Below are 15,847 nucleotides of genomic sequence, written 5' to 3' on the forward strand. Positions count from 1 at the left end.
AAGCACTGAGATGCAGTGCCTTAGACCGCTGCGCCACTAGGGAGTATTTAGTGCACTACTTTATACAGGGAATAGGGAGCTATTTGGGATGCAGCCTTGGACTTTACTGTGTTTTAGCTGCAACAGTGTAAAGTAGTGCTGTTTTAGCAATGGTATTATGACCTTTATATGTACAACCAGGTACCATTTAAAGTGTAAAGTTGTGCTTATACCGGTGTAATAACACTAATTACTTGAGCAATACATTTGTAATAACATATAATATGATAGTTATTGCTCTGTAAGGGCCTAGTCATGGAGTTAGTGGTTAACCAGTCCACTAACCTCTGTGGCACTGCCGTGGCTCAGGGCCTAGTCATGGAGTTAGTGGTTAACCAGTCCACTAACCTCTGTGGCGCTGCCGTGGCTCAGGGCCTAGTCATGGAGTTAATGGTTAACCAGTCCACTAACCTCTGTGGCGCTGCCGTGGCTCAGGGCCTAGTCATGGAGTTAATGGTTAACCAGTCCACTAACCTCTGTGGCGCAGCCGTGGCTCAGGGCCTAGTCATGGAGTTAGTTGTTAACCAGTCCACTAACCTCTGTGGCGCTGCCGTGGCTCAGGGCCTAGTCATGGAGTTAGTGGTTAACCAGTCCACTAACCTCTGTGGCGCTGCCGTGGCTCAGGTCCTAGTCATGGAGTTAGTTGTTAACCAGTCCACTAACCTCTGTGGCGCTGCCGTGGCTCAGGGCCTAGTCATGGAGTTAATGGTTAACCAGTCCACTAACCTCTGTGGCGCTGCCGTGGCTCAGGGCCTAGTCATGGAGTTAATGGTTAACCAGTCCACTAACCTCTGTGGCGCTGCCGTGGCTCAGGGCCTAGTCATGGAGTTAATGGTTAACCAGTCCACTAACCTCTGTGGCGCTGCCGTGGCTCAGGGCCTAGTCATGGAGTTAGTGGTTAACCAGTCCACTAACCTCTGTGGCGCTGCCGTGGCTCAGGGCCTAGTCATGGAGTTAATGGTTAACCAGTCCACTAACCTCTGTGGCGCTGCCGTGGCTCAGGTCCTAGTCATGGAGTTAGTTGTTAACCAGTCCACTAACCTCTGTGGCGCTGCCGTGGCTCAGGGCCTAGTCATGGAGTTAATGGTTAACCAGTCCACTAACCTCTGTGGCGCTGCCGTGGCTCAGGGCCTAGTCATGGAGTTAATGGTTAACCAGTCCACTAACCTCTGTGGCGCTGCCGTGGCTCAGGTCCTAGTCATGGAGTTAGTTGTTAACCAGTCCACTAACCTCTGTGGCGCTGCCGTGGCTCAGGGCCTAGTCATGGAGTTAATGGTTAACCAGTCCACTAACCTCTGTGGCGCTGCCGTGGCTCAGGGCCTGTTCAGTAAAACTACAGCTGCTCTGGATGTGGTCCTTCCCCTGGAGGAGAGAGGAGAGCTGGGCCTGCAGCACCTGGAGACAGGGAGCAGAGAGGATGGAGAGATGGTTAGTGACAGGGAGGAGAGGATGGAGAGATGGTTAGAGACAGAGAGGAGAGGATGGAGAGATGGTTAGAGACAGGGAGGAGAGCTAGTTAGAGACAGGGAGGAGAGAGGATGGAGATGTTTAGAGACAGGGAGGAGAGAGGATGGAGAGATGGTTAGAGACAGGGAGGAGAGGATGGAGAGATGGTTAGAGACAGAGAGGAGAGGATGGAGAGATGGTTAGAGACAGGGAGGAGAGAGGATGGAGAGATGGTTAGAGACAGGGAGGAGAGAGGATGGAGAGATGGTTAGAGACAGGGAGGAGAGAGGATGGAGAGATGGTTAGAGACAGGGAGGAGAGAGGATGGAGAGATGGTTAGAGACAGGGAGGAGAGAGGATGGAGAGATGGTTAGAGACAGGGAGGAGAGAGGATGGAGAGATGGTTAGAGACAGGGAGGAGAGAGGATGGAGAGATGGTTAGAGACAGGGAGGAGAGAGGATGGAGAGATGGTTAGAGACAGGGAGGAGAGAGGATGGAGAGATGGTTAGAGACAGGGAGGAGAGCTAGTTAGAGACAGGGAGGAGAGAGGATGGAGATGGTTAGAGACAGGGAGGAGAGAGGATGGAGAGATGGTTAGAGACAGGGAGGAGAGAGGATGGAGAGATGGTTAGAGACAGGGAGGAGAGAGGATGGAGAGATGGTTAGAGACAGGGAGGAGAGCTAGTTAGAGACAGGGAGGAGAGAGGATGGAGATGGTTAGAGACAGGGAGGAGAGAGGATGGAGAGATGGTTAGAGACAGGGAGGAGAGCTCGTTAGAGACAGGGAGGAGAGAGGATGGAGATGGTTAGAGACAGGGAGGAGAGAGGATGGAGAGATGGTTAGAGACAGGGAGGAGAGAGGATGGAGAGATGGTTAAAGACAGGGAGGAGAGAGGATGGAGAGATGGCTAGAGACAGGGAGGAGAGAGGATGGAGAGATGGTTAGAGACAGGGAGGAGAGAGGATGGAGAGATGGCTAGAGACAGGGAGGAGAGAGGATGGAGAGATAGAGACAGGGAGGAGAGGATGGAGAGATAGAGACAGGGAGGAGAGACGATGGAGAGATAGAGACAGGGAGGAGAGGATTGAATTTGGCCTTACTGCTATCAGCCCATAGAAATGCGTAGAATAACAGATTTATACAGGTAAATACAGATAGTCAAGCCCAAAAAACGATCTAAAGGAAGGAGGTGTGTCTAGCTTTTAAGGGGTGTGTCTAGCCTAAAGGAGGTGTGTCTGACCCATAGTGGGTGTGTCTGGCCCGGAGAGGGTGTGTCTGTAGCCTAGAGGGTGTGTGTCTAGCCTAAAGGGGGGGTGTCTGACCCACAGTGGGTGTGTCTGGCCCGGAGAGGGTGTGTCTGTAGCCTAGAGGGGGTGTGTCTAGCCTAAAGGGGGGGGGGTGTGACCCATAGTGGGTGTGTCTGGCCCAGAGAGAGTGTGTCTAGCTTTAAGGGGTGTGTCTGACCTTCTGCTTGGCCCCGTATATGTTCTCCAGGTCATTGATGAGGGCTGTCTTCCTGAGCTGTAGCGCCCTCTCCAGCTCCTCGAAGGTACTGCTGATCTCAGTCACCGCCTCGTTCTTCCTGTCTGTCAGCTGCTTGGAGATCTCCCCTACCAGCTCTATAGCTGCTGTTAGCTGGGGCAGTCTAAAGGGAGGGAGAGAGGAGGGAGGAGGAGGGTGGAGGAGAAAATAGAAAGGAGGGAGGAGGAGGAAAGAGGAGAGAGGAGGGAGGAGGAGAAAAGAGGAGAGAGGAGGGAGGAGGAGAAAAAAGAAAGGAGGGAGAGTGGAGGGAGGAGAGATGAGGAGAGGAAAGAGAAGGGAGGAGGAGGGGAGGAGGAGAGAGGAGAGAGGAGAGGGGAGAAAAGAGGGGGAGGAGAAGAGAGGGGGAGAGGAGAGAGTAAGAGAGAGGAGGAGAGAGATTGCAGTGCATTGCAGGAGAGAATCCAATGTTCCTTCTTCTGACCTCCTCCAGCTTTGATAGGGAGGTGAGGAATGGAGGAAATGATGAAGCAAGAGTTTGATGTCTAATAAAGACACAGCCCTCAACTGAGCATATAGCTATATATGAGTATATAGGTATATATGAGTATATAGTTTTTAGGGATATCTGCCTATATAAGTATATCTGAGTATATAGGTATATCTGAATATATAGTTTATAGGTATATCTGAGAATATAGGTATATCTGAGAATATAGGTATATCTGAGTATATAGGTATATCTGAGTATATAGGTATATCTGAGTATATAGTTTATAGGGATATCTGCCTATATAAGTATATCTGAGTATATAGGTATATCTGAATATATAGTTTATAGGTATATCTGAGAATATAGGTATATCTGAGAATATAGGTATATCTGAGTATATAGGTATATCTGAGTATATAGGTATATTTGAGTATATCTGAGTATATAGGTATATCTCAGTATATAGTATATATGTATATCTGAGTATATAGTATGTAGGTATATCTGAGTATATAGGTATATTGGAGTATATAGTATTTAGGTATTTCTGAGTATATAGGTATATCTGAGTATATAGTACATAGGTATTTCTGAGTATATAGTATGTAGGTATATCTGAGTATATAGGTATAGGGATATCTGCGTATATAGGTATATCTGAGTATATAGGTATATCTGAGTATATAGTATGTAGGTATATCTGAGTATATAGGTATATCTGAGTATATAGTATTTAGGTGTTTCTGAGTATATAGGTATATCTGAGTATATAGTATTTAGGTATATCTGAGTATATAGTACATAGGTATATCTGAGTATATAGGTATATCTGAGTATATAGTATATAGGTATATCTGAGAATATAGGTATATCTGAGTATATAGGTATATCTGAGTATATAGGTATATCTGAGTATATCTGAGTATATAGGTATATCTGAGTATATCTGAGTATATAGGTATATCTGAGTATATAGATATATCTGAGTATATTGTATATATGTATATCTGAGTATATAGTTTATAGGTATATCTGCGTATATAGGTATATCTGAATATATAGTTCATAGGTATACCTGAGAATATAGGTATATCTGAGTATATAGTTTATAGGGATATCTGCGTATAATGGTATATCTGAGTATATAGGTATATCTGAGTATATAGTATGTAGGTATATCTGAGTATATAGGTATATCTGAGTATATAGTATGTATATATTTCTGAGTATATAGTTATATCTGAGTATATAGGTATATCTGAGTATATAGTATTTAGGTATTTCTGAGTATATAGGTATATCTGAGTATATAGTACATAGGTATATCTGAGTATATAGGTATATCTGAGTATATAGGTATATCTGAGTATATAGTATATAGGTATATCTGAGTATATAGTATATAGGTTTATCTGAGTATATAGCTATATCTGAGTATATAGCTATATCAGAGTTAATGTTTGGGTTAAGGCTAGAGTCAGAGTTAAGGTTAGAATCAGAGTTAAGGTCAGGGTCAGAGTTAAGGTCAGGGTCAGAGTTAAGGTTAGGGTCAGAGTTAAGGTCAGGGTCAGAGTTAAGGTCAGGGTCAGAGTTAAGGTCAGGGTCAGAGTTAAGGTCAGGGTCAGAGTTAAGGTCAGGGTCAGAGTTAAGGTTAGGGTCAGAGTTAAGGTCAGGGTCAGAGTTAAGGTCAGGGTCAGAGTTAAGGTCAGGCTCAGAGTTAAGGTCAGGGTCAGAGTTAAGGTTAGGGTCAGAGTTAAGGTCAGGGTCAGAGTTAAGGTCAGGGTCAGAGTTAAGGTCAGGGTCAGAGTTAAGGTTAGGGTCAGAGTTAAGGTCAGGGTCAGAGTTAAGGTCAGGGTCAGAGTTAAGGTCAGGCTCAGAGTTAAGGTCAGGGTCAGAGTTAAGGTCAGGCTCAGAGTTAAGGTCAGGCTCAGAGTTAAGGTCAGGGTCAGAGTTAAGGTTAGGGTCAGAGTTAAGGTCAGGGTCAGAGTTAAGGTCAGGGTCAGAGTTAAGGTCAGGCTCAGAGTTAAGGTTAGGGTCAGAGTTAAGGTCAGGGTCAGAGTTAAGGTCAGGGTCAGAGTTAAGGTTAGGGTCAGAGTTAAGGTCAGGCTCAGAGTTAAGGTCAGGGTCAGAGTTAAGGTCAGGCTCAGAGTTAAGGTTAGGGTCAGAGTTAAGGTCAGGGTCAGAGTTAAGGTCAGGCTCAGAGTTAAGGTCAGGGTCAGAGTTAAGGTTAGGGTCAGAGTTAAGGCTAGTAGGGGAATGTTTTGAGTCACAAAATGGTCGGCTCCTTGTATTACTTAGGCCTGCCTACGCCAGTGAACGGTGTTGGCCTGCAATGGTCATGTGACCATGTGACATCACATCTAACCATAGCACCACCTTGAGTTTGAAAAACGGAATTGGCACTTGGATTGGATTCGTTGCTATGGTCAGAGGATATGAAAATGGAGCTCTTTGGCCACGCGCCAGTAGAGGGTTTGGAATAGGAAAACAGAAGCATATGCAGAAAAGGACCTCATACCTACTGTAAAATATGCTGGTGGATCGTTCATGTTATGGGGCTATTTTGCTTCCTCTGGTTCTGAGGCCCTTGTTAAAATTCTTGAGTCCAACAGTAAGATAATGAATCTGATATAACTGGGGGGGTTTTAAGTTCAGAACCCTCCTTGGTTTGAATGGTGTCAGCAATTTTTTTATCTTGTATTCTTTTCAACTTAACCACATGAATTGGGGTATTTATAGTACTGTATAGGTAGAGAACATGGAACAGAACAAGGCTATGTCAATAACTACATTTTGACAAAAATGCAGACAGACCCTTATAGTCCCAAGCTCTCGAACAATACATCTCATGGATGCAGCTGTTTATGTCAAATTGTTGTGTATTCCACGTTTAGCCCTGGTTGTCCTAAAAATAACATGGTAAACACTTCAATGTGAGTCTAAACATGAGGGCAGAGCAAGCAGATTAACAACAGTATTGAATGTCAGCTTTGCTGTGGGAAAACTGGTTGCAATGGAGTTCAGGTCAACGATATCATGAATTTGACCCAGTTATACCAGGATATCCAGGCTGTATCACATCTGGTTTGATTCCAGGCTGTATCACATCCGGTCGTGATTGGGAGTCCCACAAAGCGGCGCCCAGTTGGCCCAGCGTCGTCCAGGTTTGGCCGGTGTAGGCCGTCATTGTAAATAAGAATTTGTTCTTAACTGACTTGCGTAGTTAAATAAAGGTTAAATAAAAAATTTAAAAAACAACTCAAACATAAACCTGTTTCCCTCTGCCAGGAGGCTGACACTTGGCCGCAAGTGGATCTTTCCGCCTCGACGATAATCCCAAGCACACATAAACATCCACAAAGAAATTGGTTAATTGGCCACAAAATCAAGATTTTGCAATGGCCATCTGTCTCTGGACTTGAACCCCATTTGAAAACCTGTGATTTGAGTGGAAGAAGGCCAGTCCTTAACGACAGATGAAGGATATCAAGGATCTGGACAGATTATGTATGGAGGAATGGTCTAAGATCCTTCCCAATGTGTTCTCCAATCTCATAATTTGTATTTATTTTTTTAAGTCTCAAGTGTCGTAATCCTGGATTTCCCTTATAAATCAGGGTTAGTTAGGGTCAAATTGAGGGTCAAGGATAGTTAGGGTCAAGTTGAGGGTCAGGGTTAGTTAGGGTCAAATTGAGGGTCAGGGTTAGAGTTAGGGTGAAGTTGAGGGTCAGGGTTAGAGTTAGGGTGAAGTTGAGGGTCAGGGTTAGAGTTAGGGTCAAGTTGAGGGTCAGGATTAGAGTGAGCGTACCTATTGCGTATGGCGTCTAGCTGTGTCTTTAATTGTGTTTTGTGCTGCTCCAGGACATCCCTCAGAGGGACGGTCACATGCTCTCTGTGCTCTCCCTTTGTACACTCCAGACACATTGCGGTCTCACACGACTCGCAGTAGAACTCCATTACCTGCAGGGGGAGACAAACACCACATTGCACCATTGTGTCCCAAGCACTTTAAGAGGTCCTGAACAGTCATTCTGATTCCCATGTAAAATAGCCTTTTCAACTACCAAAACATCACCCATAACATTTTTGTTCCCCGCTAGAAAAATGCTCAGAATTTGAGCAAATAAATATTTTCTCCCATGTCAAACTACCAGGACGTCAAGCAACCTACGTCAAGCAACCTACGTGAAGCAACCTACGTCAAGCAACCTACGTGAAGCAACCTGCGTCAAGCAACCTACGTGAAGCAACCTACGTGAAGCAACCTACGTCAAGCAACCTACGTCAAGCAACCTACGTCAAGCAACCTACGTCAAGCAATCTATGTCAAGCAACCTGGACGCAGTGAGCAGCGTTGCATCTCAAACAAATGTGCTGTTACGCAAAGAAACTCAAACAACATTGAACATTGCATGCAACATCCAATCCTGTCATGGTTTCACAAAACTATTTGTGAATTGTCAGCAACGTTTTATCAAGCTAGCTAGCTAGTTCATCTTGGACAATTTTAGTATGAAAATGGACAGGGATGAATTCTGGGTACACTTCATACATTAAATATATTGACTGATAGACCCTTTTTCGTTCATATAGCGTTGACTATCAATTATGAGAAGAAGTTCGGCACGTAATCTTCTGTGCGGCATGTCTCTTGATGTCATGACAACACAACTGCGTCTGAGTTTTGGGCAACCCTTCCCCTGCGTGTGTTCCATACTGGCTGAAGACCTGGCTAGCGAGTAACGAGCTAACCCCAGACACAGGTGAAAGAGGAAACCGATAAGAATCTTTCCCTAAAGGCTACTAGGTTTGATCTGCTCCTAGCAGGCGGAGCAAATGTCTGTAACTCGCATACCTGCTTAAAAAAACCTTTGCTTGGAAAATGAGGAAAAAAAGGAAATATTACACTTTGTCCCTCTTGAGACGCCGTAGCAACAACATAGCCAGTATACACTTCCTCAAAATAGTCCAAATTCATTTAAGATAAATCAAGAAATTTGTAATTAAGTTTCTTTTTTACGTGTTTTACTTTCGGTGTTATTCACTGGCTTCAAAAAGCTGAAAATACAATAGTTTTCCACATGGAAAATATATTTTACCGCAGTTTAGATGGTATAATGATTCTCTACACTACACTTGCTCGTTTGTAACAATCTAAAATTAGGCGAACTATAAGAATTTTAGTAACCATGAAATGGCAGAGTGATTTCTGCATAGTGCACCTTTAAATTAGGTTATTAAATTAGGAGTTTAAGACGTTACCATTGGTGTGTTAAAATGAGAGGCATTTTGTGATGTCACAAAATGTCCTTAATAATTGCGCCTCTTTAATTAAAGTGTTTGGGTAGGGGACGAGCAACTTTATGATCAAACTTTATCAGTGTAGAAGCAACAGCCATTTTCCATAGTTTGGTCATAGTACAGGGATCTGGTTCCATCCAAATATCATCACATGTTCCAGTATAATATTTTACAGGTCCCACTTCCAATCATGGAAGACTTGATTTTGACTGTGTGGAACCTTTAAGACATTTTACTGGGGTCAGACATACTCATCATGATAATAGATTATAATACATTATACCTGCATCATAATGCATTATACCTGCATCATAATACATCATACCTGGAGGCCTTCAGTAAAGTGTTACTACATGATTCAACAAGTAAACAAAATCAAGTCTTTAAGTCAGTTATCTTGCCTTGATGCATCCACCATGGCTCACCAGCGGGGCAGTAGGGTCAGGGGGAGATGGGGTGGCAGGGGGTAATATAATGTACATTGCCCTGATGGTTGGGGCAGCAGAGGGGCAATAAGGGGATGTAGTGGGTGTTTTAGAAGGGTAGATGGGGTAGAAGAGGGGTATTAGTTGTAGTAGGGGGTAGTAGAGGGGTATTAGTGGTAGTAGAGGGGTATTAGTGGTAGTAGGGGGTAGTAGAGGGATATTGGTGGTAGTAGAGGGCACTAGAGTGGTATTAGTGGTAGTAGAGGGCATTAGTGGTAGTAGGGGGTAGTAGAGGGGTATTGGTGGTAGTAGAGGGCACTAGAGTGGTATTAGTGGTAGTAGAGGGCATTAGTGGTAGTAGGGGGTAGTAGAGGGGTATTGGTGGTAGTAGAGGGCACTAGAGTGGTATTAGTGGTAGTAGAGGGCATTAGTGGTAGTAGGGGGTAGTAGAGGGGTATTAGTGGTAGTAGAGGGGTATTAGTGGTAGTAGGGGGTATTAGTGGTAGTAGAGGGGTATTAGTGGTAGTAGGGGGCAGTAGAGGGGTATTAGTGGTAGTAGGGGGTAGTAGAGAGGTATTAGTGGTAGTAGAGGGGTATTAGTGGTAGTAGGGGGGTATTAGTGGTAGTAGGGGGTAGTAGAGGGGTATTAGTGGTAGTAGAGGGGTATTAGTGGTAGTAGAGGGATTTACAAAAGGCAGACGTAGCCTACATATCAGTACATACACACAAACTATCCAGGTCAAATAGGGGAGAGGCGTTGTGCAGTGAGGTTTTGCTTTATCTGTTTTTTGAAACCAGGTTTGCTGATCCTTTGAGCAATATGAGATGGAAGGGAGTTCCATGCACTAATGGCTCTATATAATACTGTACGCTTTCTTGAGTTTCTTCTGGATTTTGGGACTTTGAAAAGACCCCTGGTTTCATATCTGTTGGGGTGTGTGTGTGTGTCAGTGCTGTGTGTAAGTTAACTAAGCAAACAATTTAAAACACATTAATGAAGAAGTGCAGTCAGTCTCCCATCAACTCTTAGCCAAGAGAGACAGGCATGCATAGTATTAATATTAGCCCTCTGATAACAGCAAAGAGCAAGACGTGCCGCTCTGTTCTGGGCCAGCTGCAGCTTAACTAGTTATTTCCTTGCAGCACTGGACCACACGACTGGACAATAATCAAGATAAGACAAAACTAGAGCCTGCAGGACTTGCTTTGGGGAGGGTGGTGTCAAAAAGCAGAGCATGTCTTTATTACGGATAGACCTCTCCCCATCTTTACAACCATTGAATCTACAGTTGAAGTCGGAAGTTTACATACACCTTAGCCAAATACATTTAAACTCAGTTTTTCACAATTCCTGACATTTAATCCTAGTAATAATTCCCTGTTTTAGGTCAGTTAGGATCACCACTTCATTTGAAGAATGTGAAATGTCAGAATAACGGTAGAGAGAATGATTTTCATCACATTCCCAGTGGGTCAGAAGTTTACATACACTCAATTAGTATTTGGTAGCATTGCCTGTAAATTGTTTAACTTGGGTCAAATGTTTCGGGTAGCCTTCCACAAGCTTCCCACAATAAATTGGGTGAATTTTGGCCCATTCCTCCTGACAGAGCTGGTGTAACTGAGTCAGGTTTATAGGCCTTTTTGCTTTGGTCAGGGCTTTGTGATGGCCAGTCCAATACCTTGACTTTGTTGTCCTTAAGCCATTTTGCCACAACTTTGAAAGTATGCTTGGGGTCATTGTCCATTTGGAAGACGCATTTGCGAACAAGCTTTAACTTCCTGACTGATGTCTAAAGACGTTGCTTCAATATATCCACATAATTTTCCTTGCTCATGATGCCATCTATTTTGTGAAGTGCACCAGTCCCTCCTGCAGCAAAGGACCCCTACAACATGATGCCCGCCACCCCCGTGCTTCACTTTTGGGATGGTGTTCTACGGCTGGCAAGCCTCCCCCATTTTCCTCCAAACATAACGATGGTCATTATGGCAAAACAGTTATATTTTTGTTTCATCAGACCAGAGGACATATCTCCAAAAAATACAGTCTTTGTCCCCATGTGCAGTTGCAAACCGTAGTCTGGCTTTTTTATGGCGGTTTTGGAGCAGTGGCTTCTTCCTTGCTGAGCGGCCTTTCAGGTTATGTCGACATAGGACTCGTTTTGCTGTGGATATAGACACTTTTGTACCGGTTTCCTCCAGCATCTTCACAAGGTCCTTTGCTGTTGTTCTGGGATTGATTTGCACTTTTCGCACCAAAGTACGTTTATCTCTAGGAGACAGAATGCGTCTCCTTACTGAGTGGTTTGACGGCTGCGTGGTCCCATGGTGTTTATACTTGCATACTATTGTTTATACAGATTAATGTGCTACCTTCAGGCGTTTGGAAATTGCTCCCAAGGATGAACCAGACTTGTGGAGGTCTACACTTATTTTCTGAGGTCTTGGCTGATTTCTTTAGATTTTCCCATGATGCCAAGCAAAGAGGCACTGAGTTTGAAGGTAGGCCTTGAAATACATCCACAGGTACACCTCCAATTGACTCAAATTATGTAAATTAGCCTATCAGAAGCTTCTAAAGCCATGCCATAATTTCTGGAATTTTCCAGGCTGTTCAAAGGCACAGTCAACTTAGTGTATGTAAATTTCTGACCCACTTGAATTGTGATACAGTGAATTTTAAGTGAAATAATCTGTCTGTAAACAAATATTGGAAAAATGACTTGTGTCATGCACAATGTAGATGTCCTAACCAACTTGCCAAAACTATAGTTTGTTAACAAGAAATTTGTGGAGTGTTTGAAAAACGAGTTTTAATGACTCAACTGTATATGTTTTGACCATGACAGTTTACCATCTAAGGTAACACCAAGTAATTTAGTCTCTTCAACTTGTTCAACAGCCACACCATTGATTACCAGATTCAGCTGAGGTCTAGAATTTAAGGAATCATTTCTACCGAATACAATGTTCTTAGTTTTAGAGATGTTCAGGACCAGTTTATTACTGACCACCCATTCCAAAACAGACTGCAACTCCTGGTTAAGGGTTTCAGCGACTTCATTAGCTGTGGTTGCTGACACGTATATGGTTGAGTCATCAGCATGCATGGACACACAGGCTTTGTTTAATGCCAGTGGTGGCAGGTCATTGGTAAAAATAGAAGAGTAGAGGGCCTAGAGAGCTGCCCTGCGGTACACCACACTTTACATGTTTGACAATAGAGAAGCTTCCATTAAAGAAAACCCTCTGAGTTCTATTAGATAGATAGCTCTGAATCCACAATATGGCAGAGGTTGAACAGCCATAACACATACGTTTCTCAACAACAGCTCATGGTCAATAATATAAAAGGCTGCACTGAAATCTAACAGTACAGATCCCACAATCTTCTCTTCCCTATAAGTATGCTGAAAGTCTGTGGTTAATTTGTTTACAGAGAAATAGCATTGCATTAGGTAAAAAAAAAAATCCCAAACAGTTTGCTAAGAGCTGGCAGCAAGCTGATAGGTCTGCTGTTGGAACCAGTAAAGGCCTCTTTACCACTCTTAGGGTAGCGGAATGACGTTGGCTTCCTACCAGGCCTGAGGATAAATCATTTTCTCGAGGCTCAGATTAAATATATGACAGATAGGAGTGGCTATAGAGTCAGCTATCATCCTCAGTAGCTTTCCGTCTAAATTGTCAATGGCAGGAGGATTGTCATTATTGATCAATAACAATATTAGTAGTAGGGGGTAGTAGAGGGGTATTAGTGGTAGTAGAGGGGTAGTAGAGGTAGTAGAGGGTAGTAGAGGTGGATTAGTGGTAGTAGGGGCAGTAGAGTGGTATTAGTGGTAGTAGGGGGTAGTAGAGGGTAGTAGAGGGGTATTAGTGGTAGTAGAGGGGTATTAGTGGTAGTAGGGGCAGTAGAGTGGTATTAGTGGTAGTATGGGGTAGTAGAGGGTAGTAGAGGGGTATTAGTGGTCATAGAGGGGTATTAATGGTAGTAGGGGCAGTAGAGTGGTATTATTGGTAGTAGAGTGGTATTAGTGGTAGTAGGGGGGTATTAGTGATAGTAGGGGGTAGTAGTGGTAGTAGGGGGTAGTAGTGGTAGTAGGGGGATGTAGAGGGGTATTAATGGTAGTAGGGGGTAGTAGAGGGTTATTAGTGGTAGTAGGGGGTAGTAGAGGGGTATTAATGGTAGTAGGGGGCAGTAGAGGGATATTAGTGGTAGTAGAGGGGTATTAGTGGTAGTAAGGGCAGTAGAGTGGTACTGGTGGTAGTGGGAGGTGGTAGAGGGGAATTATTGGTAGTAGGGGCACTGGGGGTATTAGTGGTAGTAGGGGGCAGTAGAGGGGTATTCGAGGTAGTAGGGGGTAGTAGAGGGGTGGATAAGGTAGTAGGGGGTAGTAGAGGGCTATTAGTGGTAGTAGGGTGTTGTAGAGTGGTATTAGTGGTATCAGGGGGTAGTAGAGGGGTATTTGAGGTAGTAGGGGTAGTAGAGTGGTATTAGTGGTAGTAGGGGTAGTAGAGGGGTATTAGTGGTAGCAGGGGGTAGTAGAGGGGTATTAGTGGTAGTAGGGTGTTGTAGAGTGGTATTAGTGGTAGCAGGGGGTAGTAAAGGGGTATTTGAGGTAGTAGGGGGTAGTAGAGTGGTATTAGTGGTAGTAGGGGTAGTAGAGGGGTATTAGTGGTAGCAGGGGGTAGTAGAGGGATATTAGTGGTAGTAGGGTGTTGTAGAGTGGTATTAGTGGTAGCAGGGGGTAGTAAAGGGGTATTTGAGGTAGTAGGGGGTAGTAGAGTGGTATTAGTGGTAGTAGGGGTAGTAGAGGGGTATTAGTGGTAGCAGGGGGTAGTAGAGGGGTATTAGTGGTAGTAGGGTGTTGTAGAGTGGTATTAGTGGTAGCAGGGGGTAGTAGAGGGGTATTAGTGGTAGTAGGGGGTAGTAGAGTGGTATTAGTGGTAGTAGGGGTAGTAGAGGGGTATTAGTGGTAGCAGGGTGTAGTAGAGGGGTATTAGTGGTAGCAGGGGGTAGTAGAGGGATATTAGTGGTAGTAGGGTGTTGTAGAGTGGTATTAGTGGTAGCAGGGGGTAGTAGAGGGGTATTAGTGGTAGTAGGGGGTAGTAGAGTGGTATTAGTGGTAGTAGGGGTAGTAGAGGGGTATTAGTGGTAGCAGGGGGTAGTAGAGGGGTATTTGAGGTAGTAGGGGGTAGTAGAGGGGTATTAGGGGTAGCAGGGGGTTGTAGTGGGGTATTTGAGGTAGTAGGGGGTAGTAGAGTGGTAATAGTGGTAGCAGGGGGTAGTAGAGGGGTATTAGTGGTAGCAGGGGGTTGTAGAGTGGTATTAGTGGTAGCAGGGGTAGTAGAGTGGTATTAGTGGTAGTAGGGGGTAGTAGAGGGGTATTAGTGGTAGCAGGGGGTAGTAGAGTGGTATTAGTGGTAGTAGGGGGTAGTAGAGGGGTATTAGTGGTAGCAGGGGGTAGTAGAGGGGTATTTGAGGTAGTAGGGGGTAGTAGAGGGGAGTTAGTGGTAATAGAACCCTACCTTGCCCTCGTGGTTGGGGCAACAGAGGGGTTTCCCTGCAGCAGCAGCATTAACTGACTCCAGGACACTACAGGCTTCAAGCCTCGAACACTCTGGATCCCTCTGGAGGACCTAACCACAACACAATCAACATCAAGATTTATTGAGACAGCATTTAAAACTTCTCAATATTTTATAATATATCAAAGGCTGTGTCTCAAATGAGACCCTATTCACCATACAGAAGACACATACATTTGACTAGAGACCTAGGTGGGAGCAGTACATGTCTCCTGTCAAAGGTAGTAAACTATACAGCAGGATTCCCCAACTGACGGCATGCGGGTGATTTTATTCTGGCCCCCAAAATTTTAAAAAAATATAGATTTTTTAAAATGTTTATTGTTGGACATAGAAGACTGTAAAAAATACCAGGAAATCAGCTCCAAATGATTTTAATTTAGGAAATCTGTTCCCAAGTATTAGAGAGAGTAGAGACACATTTACATTTGCATATTATCAAGGTTAAAAATGATTATGTTTTAGTCAAATATTATATCTCTTTGGGCTTCTTACGGTCATTTTGCAGTCTTCTAATTATATATAACTATGTTCCGGGCCCCCCCGATCATTAGCGCGACTAAAGCTGTCCAATGAAAGCGGACACCACTGATAGAAATAAAAACAGACAGAGGCCCAGTCTACAATAGTCAAATGTTTATTTACGGGAACGTTCTGCCTATCGTTTCCTGTACATTGGTCTATATACCTCACATTTCGTCATAAATCCTCTCAGAAACAATGACAATATAGTTCAGAAGTCTTCCTGTCATACATTGTCTGCCACCTGTTATACAATCTACTACAAGCCCAAGGTCTCTCCCCTCCCTGGGTGAGGACAGAATGTCCTGTAAGGAACACAGTAGTAGAGCTTGTCTGTCGATAGCTCCTCTTATCTCATACATTGTCTCACACTTGCACCCTGCTTACATACTAAAAAGGAACAAAAAGTCTTTGTCCTAATTCTGACTAAAACCACACACATCAGATTTATAGAGGTATGATTCTAATAAATTTCATACAATCATACAATGACAGGGTAGTTTTAGTTATAGTTCTACGTTAAATGTATACATCATTTAGTCGTTATTCAT

The 15,847-nt window shown here is 43.9% G+C and overlaps 1 protein-coding gene across 7 annotated transcripts in view; it reads right to left on the reverse strand.

Moving 5' to 3' along the window:
- LOC139552850 (tripartite motif-containing protein 3-like) overlaps window positions 1–15,847 on the reverse strand; it is a 116,154-nt gene that overhangs the window by 23,212 nt on the left and 77,095 nt on the right. For 6 of the 7 annotated variants that reach the window (XM_071364941.1, XM_071364945.1, XM_071364942.1 and 3 more), the window contains 4 exons: window positions 14,715–14,825; window positions 7,268–7,419; window positions 2,952–3,132; window positions 1,333–1,434 (listed from right to left, as the gene is read on the reverse strand). In XM_071364941.1, the coding sequence (XP_071221042.1) occupies window positions 1,333–1,434; window positions 2,952–3,132; window positions 7,268–7,419; window positions 14,715–14,825 (546 nt within the window). The remainder of the gene's footprint in view (window positions 1–1,332; window positions 1,435–2,951; window positions 3,133–7,267; window positions 7,420–14,714; window positions 14,826–15,847) is intronic. The other variant, XM_071364946.1, reaches the window with a different exon arrangement.

The sequence above is a fragment of the Salvelinus alpinus genome, chromosome 24 (assembly GCF_045679555.1).
Source record: "Salvelinus alpinus chromosome 24, SLU_Salpinus.1, whole genome shotgun sequence".
NCBI classification, from domain to species: domain Eukaryota; kingdom Metazoa; phylum Chordata; class Actinopteri; order Salmoniformes; family Salmonidae; genus Salvelinus; species Salvelinus alpinus.